The sequence below is a fragment of the Poecile atricapillus genome, chromosome Z (assembly GCF_030490865.1).
Source record: "Poecile atricapillus isolate bPoeAtr1 chromosome Z, bPoeAtr1.hap1, whole genome shotgun sequence".
Lineage (NCBI taxonomy): Eukaryota > Metazoa > Chordata > Aves > Passeriformes > Paridae > Poecile > Poecile atricapillus.
This window is the reverse complement of record NC_081289.1, coordinates 32,243,391-32,253,318: the sequence shown is the minus strand read 5'-3', so window position 1 is coordinate 32,253,318 and position 9,928 is coordinate 32,243,391. Positions and strand designations below refer to the sequence as shown.

The window sequence follows — 9,928 nt, the reverse complement described above, 5'->3', positions numbered from 1 at the left end:
CTAGGAGGAGAATGCAAGATTTCACAGTGCTTTCAGCTGTGCTATCTCTAGGATTTTTCCAAAAGAAAAAAACCCCAAGCGTGTATGTTTCTCTAAAAAATCCAAAACTTCAAGGAGCATGGTTCTGAACATGTGTGTGCATAGGTGTAGTGCGTATATACACCTATATGCTCTTTCTCAGCCAAAAAAGGTAAATAAATATTACAGTCACAGTATTTTATGCTATAATCTGAATATTAAAATCCATATCAAATATTCTCCTAGTAGGTGTTTGAAAAGACTGTATTAAAAATGATCCTTTCTACCAGTCCTTTTTTTCTACCACGTTCATGAGAAGGAAGCATGAATGAGAAGGAAATGCTATCAAAACACGTATATTTACAACTCATTCTCCAGTAACTTGCAGCAATATTTAGCTAGTTTCAGTCAGCATGAAAGTCGATAATTCACAAAATAATAGAGTGATAGACCAGAATTCTGCTATTTATAAAGAAGCCTAACATAACAAAGTAAAAAACTTCTGTGCAAATGATCTTTTTTTTTTTTATACTTAGTACCCTGCGTCACCAAGTTCTATTTTTCCTTTACATGCCTATCCAAAGTATTTTTATGTTATTTTTGTTTTACCTCAATTTGTAAATAGTAAATTGGAGAAATTAAGCAAACACTACATTTAATTATCTTCATTGAAGATCCTAAGTGTCTAGGTAACCTCTTACTCAATGCTGTTTAGGCCTTAACTTTTAGATAGTAGATAGCACAGGATGAGATGAGAGATGGACTTAAATGCCACTTCTTCATGGTCAGTTTTGTGCTTGTCAGTGATTATCTGTCTACCTATCCATTGAACCAAAGGGAATGGTCCTTCTGTTTATCAACTGTCTCTGAAAGAAAAGAAGCTGGACGTTATTTCAGAGTATTATTCTCTTGGTGCCATCTTTTGATGTTTACTTTTAAATTACAAGTGCTGGTTTCCTTTTAGGGCACCTCTTGATTCATAGAAATTATTCACTGAATTCTTTTGTTGTCCTTTACAAGTGTATATTATCAAGAAAGGCAAAGCATTCACGTGTGAATAGATAAAAATGGCAGGAAATAAAGTGGCAGCTGGTAAAAAGTAAAACTGTTTGGTATAAATCTTAATCTATTTCATCAAAACATTCTGTTCCACAGGCAGCTGGAAAGAGCAGGGTGATCCCATACACTAAAATATTTGTTTTCTCTATGTTTTATCTAGCACGTTTTAGGAGCTCTGCGAAATAATCAAACCTTTCTCCTAACTGCTAAGTGAGAAATCCTCTAAGAGTTCACATTGCAGACCTTGTTCATGCTGTGGAGTTACAATTAACTCATTCCAATTTCCTGGAGCTAAAGGCTCAATATTCATATTTCTTTGCTCAAGAACCAGAGTGCAATCCCAGGACAGGGAGAAACTGTGGCAGCTGTACATTGTTATTTAGACCAGTTCAGGTAAACAGCTGTCAAAACATGGTCAATTAGTAGATGTATGTGATAAGCAATAGCTGTCCTTTTAACTGAAGGTGATTTTAACTAACCAAATGGTATGCCATGGATAATGTATGTTCTGTCCTGCATCTTTGGGAAATTAAGGATGAAGAGAGCAAGGAAAGGCCCCTTATATTCTTATATTCCCCTTACCTATAGCTAGGTAAATCTACCTTAATAAATCAGTAAATCTTTTCAGTGAATGGGAGCAAATCTAGCAAAATCAGCTGAGTCAAAAGCATGTTACTTCCCCTCTGCTCACATCATATTATATAAATAAATCAGCATACTAGCTCACCAGTAAACTTGGCATACTTTTCAGGAACAAAGTGAAAATAATTTCTAGTAACAGGCGCTTCACAAGACTGTAAAAATGTTGTTGCCTCCTTCCTTGGTCATGAAAGGGATTTTTGCCTAAAGGAAAAATAAAAAATAAATTCACTCATCCTTCCCTGTCTCGAGCATATGCATTTGAAATTGTCAGAAACAATATATTCTGCTTGTGATTGTCAAGAGCTCCTAATGCTAATATTTTCACTACTAATATAAAACTTGATTTAAAATATCTACTATATGGATGATATTCAGTCAGAACCAACATTTATGAATAGTAGAAAGTATCAGGAAAAAAATAGGGATTGCTAAAGTTTGTGCCTTTCATCTCTAGCTGGATGATATGCCCCTAAAACTGGCTCAGAAGCATTCATATTTGTATATGTACAGCAATATTTGTTCTAGAATTGCTACCCCAAAACACAAAGATTAAAGACAAATAAAGCATTTGGTTTGAATTGTACATAAAAATTTTAAATCCCCACTTGTATATAGTTTTTGTATTAGTGACTAGAAGAATTACTGTTTGTTACATGGCAGATTAAAAAACCTTATTTTGTTTACACAATGGAAAGCTAAGTTTTCTGAGTCTGCTCCTTCTTTTCTCTTTCTCCATTTCACATCTTTCTCCTACTCCATTCTGATTTTTATAAAGTAAAACTCTTCACGCAGACCAAACCTGTATTAAATACCCCAGTGCCAAAGAAGCTAAAAAGTAGCTTTAACTAGTTTCATGTACTACATACAGCCCATAGTCCAAAAGTAATTTAATTTAGTCACCTTTTCTTACCCTTACAACTATTTCTTTTCTCTCCTGTGACTGTATGGAAGACTCATGCAGACAGAGGAGAAAAAGAGCAACTAACATTGTTGAAAGAAACAGTGAAATACAAATGTACTCCACCAAACCTATAACATTTTCAGACGTCTCAAGGCAGAGAAAAGGTAACTGTGAACCAGAGCACTCTTAAGAGGTGCCAGTATTGTCATTTAAAGATCAATTTGCAGTTTTTAAGTTTGAATTTCATTACTCTTGTAAGTTTATCAGATATTTAGTGCTATTTTTAAGAGACATAAGTACTCATGAAAAAAGATAATAGAACTCTGTTTCTGAAAGATCCTGCTGATATACTGCCTATTTAATTTTTATGCTACCTTTTTCATAACAATATATGAACTTTTAAGTAACAAACATTTATTACATTCTTCTGTTCTTGTTTCTCATTCACCACATAAATCGTGGTCTTCCTCCCTCTGCCTTTATAGCAGCCGGCTGTGGTTTTAGAAACAAATTATTACGACTTCAAGTGACGAATAAACAGCAGAAGCAAAGGAAGTCTTGAGATATTATCCACATAAAAATCCCATTAATAAAATAACATAGGAAAAGAGAATTACAGCAAAGCTGTCAAAAAGCAACTTTGCATCTAGACAAGGCGTATTCCTTTTCTCCAAGATGCATTATTGAACTTCAAAGAAATAGCCTTAATTTGAACACTATGGTATCAGAAGAACATATTTTTGAGCAAAAGCTCTCTGCCTACATATATAGAATTATTTTAGCAATAAAAATAGATCTGTATTATTTTTTATTGTTATTCTGAACATAGTGAAGTCAGTGCCATTCTGAAAAAGTAATGGAGTTTTTTTGTAAGATCTCATGTCACAGGTAGTTGAACTGTCAACTAAATTTCAAGGGGCACAAACCTATTCTCTCCCTTTTCCACATCTATCCAATAAAAAAACTTAGTGGGGATTCCACAACCATCACTGGAGGCTGCATCTGAGGCTATCTGAACTTCACAGACAAAAACAGGAACAAGAACGACCTTCAAGACCTAAATTGTTTTAAACCATTTCTGAAAATGCTTAAGAAAGCCCGTGTTTGTTCCTCAGACCTCATTTTAAATCTGTGCTGCTGCCAGTGATTAAAACCACCTTTTTTTCATAAACTGAATAAATTAAATTCAAAAGCACCCAGGCATTACAAACAGATGAAATCATACTGACCGATATTTCACTTAACAAAGTTGATTTTTTTTTTCTCAGATTAATTTACTTAGTTACTAAATACAGAACTTGATTTTAAGGTAACTATTAATTCTCATTTCCCCTGGTGCTTAAGAATTATAAGCAATAACTGTTACAAAATCCTTCAGGCTTTGTAATCCTTTCTCAGCCCTTATTTTTATTTCTTTTTAAAGAAACGTTGCATTTCAGACGTTACTGAGGAGTGCGACCGAAGGCAGTGTCTCAGTGTGGGAGCTTTCCCTGTGCAGGGGAGCTGCTCCTGCTCCCTCAGCCAGACAGTCCAACCTAATACATATTCATCTACCCCTCTGATAACAAAGGCTTCCTCCCCCCTCCCGCCCCGATTTTTAAAATATATTATCTTTTATTATTTTATAAGTTAGGGTTTCTTTTCTGAAATCTTTAAAAAGACACCCCTTAATCCTTCTCCCGTCAATTCTCCCTCCCAGACACCCCCGTGCAATTTGCAGGGAGCTCTGACCGTCAGCCAAGGGCCGGGGTGAGACTATTACGGCTACTTTTGCTTTGTTTCCCCTATTTTCTTTCTTTTTTTTTCTTTTTTCTTTCCCCCCCCCCCCCCTCCTCTGCGTGTGTCTCTTTCTAAAGTCGGCTCGGGGCCGCCGGGGCAGCGGCGAAAGGTGGCTGGTTACCGAGCAGCACCCACGACGCAATCAACCATCTTTACGCTGAAAAACAGCTTCGTGCTTATTAAAAAAAAAAATAAAATAATAATTAAAAAAGGGGGGAGGGGGAGGAAATCGGCGCGCGCATCGGCGGGCACTGGCTGTTTGTAGCAACGAGGTATTTAGCGCCGGAGGGTGAAGGGGGGTGGAGACCAGGGTGGGGTGTCCCAGGAGCTTCGGCCGCCGCAAGTCCCTGGCAGAGAGCTCCTGGCACCGGCCCCTGCCGCGCTCCCGGCCCTGCGGGCGGGCCCCGCCGCCGCGCTCAGGTGCCCGCGGCTGCTGGCGCCGGGCAGGCCGGGCGCCCCTCGCCCCTCCGGCCCCGGGACGGGCGGCTGAGCTCCCGCGCTCGCCCGCTTCCCTCAGGGCTCCCCGCACGGCCCCGCCGGCCCGGTCCCTCCGCAGCCCCGGGCACTGACCTGCGAGTCGCCCGCGGCTCCGCGGGCGGAGGAGGAGGAGGAGGCGGGGGGGCCGCGGGGCAGCGTTCGGCGACCGCTGCCCCGGCGTGACAGGGGCGGCGGCTCGGTGCGTCGGCCCCGGCTGGCCGCGATCGCGGCGGAGGCGCCGGAGCGGGTCCTGTCACATGATGCGGTTCCTGGAAAGTTCCTGGAAAGCAGCCTTTGTATGTAACCATCCCGGGAGGGGGGAGCGGCGGGGGCAGGATGCCCTCGCCTCGCAATCAAAGGCGAGCAGACCGCCCGCGCCGGGGAGAGGGGGGGGAGCGGAGGGTGTTGTTTCCCCAGGAGCACCATCTTCCTCCGGCAGCCTCTCTCCGCCCCAGCACAGCCTCGACGCTTCTCCCCGGCGGCGGGTGCTGTGTCTCCTCGGCCCCCCGACGCCGCCGGGAGCTAGAACAACCTGATCGTCCCACCTCCAGGCGGCGGCAGCGACGGCCCCAGCCCCATCCCACCGAGCCCGGGTGAGTCCCCTTGTCGTCGCCCCCCTCCGCCCGATGCCCCGCCGCGCTTCGAGAGCCGGCAGCCCGCCGCCCGCTCCCGGTACGGCGCTGCCGACCGCCGGGATGGAGGCACCCCCGAAGCCGGCGGCAGGCTGCTCCTGCGCTCCTCGCCTCGGCCGGGGGACGCCCGGCTGCAGCCAGCCGCCACCGCCTCGCAAGCCTTCCGTCCCCACCGAACTCCCGTGGCGGCGGCGCTTAGCGGCCAGGCGCTCCCGGAGCCTCCCTTTCACAAGGGGTCGCGCCCGGACACCGCTGGCAGAGCTGCTCCCACCTGCGCTCGTCGGCCCGGCGCCCGCAGCCTCTCCGGTGACAGGCGCACCTGCGCCCGGTCACCGAGCCGGCGGCGGGACCTTCTGCTCGGGGGAAGGAGGGGATGGGCTTTGTCGAGGGGTTCCCGCCTGTGTGCCTATATATATGCTGGGATAGAAACCTGTCAGAACAACCTATCAGTTGGCACTACAGTTTAATTTGGAAAAGTTTCTGAGCTCTGCTGCGGAACTTGTTAAGGGAGGAACCACTTCAGCATAACCCCTCACCTGGCGGCTGCTGCGCACCCGCAGGCAGAGACTGCCCGGTTCGCAAGCATCGGCGGGGGGCTCCGGGTCTTTCCTGTGAGCCCCGTCTCTTCTCTCCGGCCAAGCCGTCTAGGCTCCCCGTCGCTGGTACTGCCCAGCTTTGTGTCGCTCCTCTTGTGGCGGAGTTCCCAGGAGAGAAGAGGCTCGTTTTGTCCCTCCCGTTAGTTTCAGCCAAGAGGAAATAATTTTTTTTTAAATTTTCTTTTCCCCCTAATATCAGCATTTAATGGAGCGGGAAAAGCATATTTCCTGCCCCGCGCTAATTATAGCGCGTCCTCCACCGCGCTGCCCCTTCCGTTCCCAAGCGGCCGGCGAGCCCCCGGAGCCGGCGCTGCCGGCATACCCGCCCCGCAGGTTTACCCCGCTGCCCGAGAGGGGGTCTCCCACCCCAGGAGCATGGCCCATGCCGGGCTCCCGTTCCTAGAGGTACGACTTCGCGGATGACCTTACTGGAAGGCGTCGGGGCGTACCGTCCGTACGCCCCGCAGTGTGAAACCCGGGCAGCGCCGGGGCTGGGACCTCTGCCCCGCGCTGCTGGTTATCCCTCCTCTCTCATACCTTTACGGCTCTCCCCCACGACCTCCACCCCAAAGCCCCAGAGCTGCCGGCCGGGCTCGCCTGCCCCAGCCGAGGGAGAGGGGCATCAGCGGGTTCGCCTTTGCGATAAAGCGAGACCACCTTCTCGGGCCGCCGCCGAGGACAGGCTGGGCGGCGGGGGGGAGGAGATGTCCCTCCCCCGCTTCGCCGGGAGGTGATCTTTAGCCTCGGGTCCCTCCTCTGGATGCTGGGAAGTTCCGAAGCGGGATCGCCAGAAAGACGCTCTGCGTCGGGAGTGCCTCTCGCGGGGCTCGCCGCTAACCGCGCTCTCTCTCGGCTCGCAGGCGGCGCCCGGGCTGGGGGCCGGGACCATGCACCCGGCGCGGCGCTGAACCCCGCGGCGGCGAAGCGAAGCCCTCTCCTGCCGGCAGCCCCCGACCTGCCTGCGAGCGGGGCCGCGCCCGCCGCCGCCGCCCATGACCCTGCGCTCCGCCGAGTCCCTGGAGAGCGCGGAGAGCTCCGGGGAGCGCTGGGGGCACCCCGGGGCGGCGGCGCCCGTTGCCGAGGAGTGCCGTGAGGCGGAGCAGCTGGCCGCGGCTATGGAGGAGCTGCGGCGGGCAGGTAAGCCCGGGCGGCCGGGAAGGGGGAAAGCGCCCTGGGCGGCGGCGCCGTCCGGCGGGAGGCAGAACGGCTTGGCGGGGATCCCCGCCGGGCCGAGAGGGGATCCGGACGGCGGTGCGACGCCTGGCCATCGCCGCCCGGCGCTGCGAGGTCGCGTTCCCGCGGCTGAGAGGGGCGGCGACGACTCCGACCTTCCGCGGACTGCGGCGGCCGAAGCGAAAGCGCCGGCAGCGCCGCGCCCCGGCAGCAGCCCAGGATCTGCGGCCGGGAGAGGGCCGGGCGCTGCCGCCGGCCGGGGCGGCCGAGGCGCCGCATCCCCTCGGCCCCGCGTACCTGCGGTCCCCTCGCCGGAGCGGCGGCGGCTCGCCCGGCCCCGCAGGACGCGGGGCTAGGTTGCGGGCGGAGGGAAGGGCTTTTTTTCTTTATCGCAGCCGCGCCAGGACCGCAGCTACCTCGCCGAAGTTCTTTTCTTACCCCTCCGCTTTCGATCGCTAGACAAAGCTCATTTCAACAGCAGCCTACTCCGAGTTACCCAAAGCGGGCGTTCTGCGGGCTGCCAGCCTGTGCCTTGCGGACGCAGCGCTGGCCCTTGCGGGAGAGCAGCGGGGAGCCGCGGGACGCGTCCCTGCTGCTTCAGGGTCGGCCTCACAGGACTCTGAGGGAAAGTTTGTGCGTGTGTATGCATAGATATGAAAATAAAAAGTGACTTGGAAGGCTCTGTCAAAACGATACATTGTAAAACAAATGAATTTAAATAGCAAATAAAAATTTACTGTGCCTGCAGGACTTTGGCTTTCAAACAACAGAAGGAATAGGTGACTAGAAGTATATCAGCCAGAGAGCAGCTTTTAAAACAAGCAAGAATAAACAAATCCCTTCTTTCTCTCATCTTTTAACAGGGTGGTACTGGGGCAACATGACTGTTGCTGAAGCCAAAGAAAGGTTACAGGATGCCCCCGAAGGGACCTTTTTGGTTAGGGATAGTTCGCATTCAGAGTATCTACTGACTATATCGGTAAAAACATCAGCGGGACCGACCAATCTACGTATAGAATATCAAGATGGCAAGTTTAGACTGGACTCCATCACTTGTGTCAGATCTAGACTTAAACAGTTCAACAGCGTTGTGCATTTGATTGAGTACTATGTTCTTATGTGCAAGGATAGAACTGAAACACCTTCAAATGGAACAGTTCATCTTTACTTGAACAAACCCCTCTATACATCTGCTCCATCTCTGCAACACCGCTGCAGAATAGCTATAAACAAGAGCACAAATCAGATCTGGGAGCTACCATTACCAACAAGACTAAAAGAGTACTTGAAAGAGTATCAATACCAGGTATAAATATATTTTCTAAATGCCTCTAACACAGAGTAAATTTTGAATGCAATTCTTTAAATCAGCCAAAGAACTGAGTAACCAGTTGTACGACTCGGCATGGAATTCACTATCAAAACAGTGGCAGTTCTGGGGGAAAGGTTTTTATTTCAGATGCTACAAAGGGAGACTTTATGTAAAATAATCCTAGTTTGCATCCTTGGGGGTTCGACAAGGTGGCATGCTATTCTTGCAAGGAGAGAGAGAAGCCAGGAATCTGTCCAGATTGTGTTGCTTTGTCAATAAAATGCTGCACTAGCTCTCAAATGCTTACTGAAGCAGTGGGATGGGAGAGACTTCATAAGTGGTCAGAGAGAGTTTACAAGTATCTCAGTTGTCTGATTCCAAGATTAATTTGGTGCTGGTGTTCATATAATCCTAAAAGCTTAAATAGATCACACTGTGATAATCTTACTAAAGTTATGCAACTAATCAAATCCAGTCAGAAAAATGATCATGTATTCAGTTTTTATTGAACTACTTTCCTGCTTTTCTGCAAGCAAAGGAGTACTGTAAATAATCAGTCTAAAATACTGTTTTTCAAAGTTCTCTGAAAGCTGACCTTAGGAGGAAATGCTACATCTTTCATAGGAACCCAGTATATTGCTGATTATACCAGACTGGTATCCCAAAATCTTTAACATGTTAATATCTTCACAGTGGTGATGTATCCATGCTATTATTATTAAGCCTCTTTTGGTTGAGGCTTTAGAACTATATGCTTTAGACTTGCAGTTTCAATGTCAAGACATGGATTTCAGCAGTTACATGTGTCTTCTACAGTGTAGAATGTTTTCTTCAGGCTGTTTCCCAAAATGTGGGGAAATAAGATGTGGATTTTTTTAAGGGGGTTGGTTTACCTTTTTCTTGTTTTTTATTTTCTTTTTATTTCTTTTTATTTCATTTTATTTTATTTTTTAACTTCTAATTCACCATTGTAGCTATCAGATAATTACTCAATAAAGTAAATCAAAGTGCACAACTATCTCCCCATCTTTTTATGTATGGATTTGCTACTATTGAGGAAAGAGTGTTCTTATATGGGAACTTATATAATTTCCCAGCTAATACTCAGATAAATGCACATGTATCACTGAAGATGAATACCCCTGCTTTGCCTTTGTGGTGCTGCTCAAAAGTATAGCTGGATTACATTCAGATTAGTGGCTTAGAGGCTACCTGCTGAATTCCTGTAGTTGGGTATTAGCATAGGACACTGCTTTTTCTGTTACAGTAGTCTCCCAAACAGGAAGAGAAGACTAAGACCCTCAGTACCCATTCTTCAGCCCAAATGTAAAGTATTTAA

At 47.8% G+C, this 9,928-nt stretch overlaps 1 protein-coding gene across 1 annotated transcript; it reads left to right on the top strand.

Moving 5' to 3' along the window:
• The first annotated feature begins 5,333 nt into the window (after window positions 1-5,333).
• LOC131573777 (suppressor of cytokine signaling 2-like) lies at window positions 5,334-9,606 on the top strand. Its single transcript, XM_058828010.1, has 3 exons — window positions 5,334-5,469; window positions 6,965-7,241; window positions 8,141-9,606. Exons 2-3 carry the CDS (start codon window positions 7,097-7,099, stop codon window positions 8,587-8,589), a joined length of 594 nt encoding a protein of 197 aa, XP_058683993.1. The 5' UTR covers window positions 5,334-5,469; window positions 6,965-7,096; the 3' UTR covers window positions 8,590-9,606.
• The last annotated feature ends 322 nt before the right edge of the window (window positions 9,607-9,928 follow it).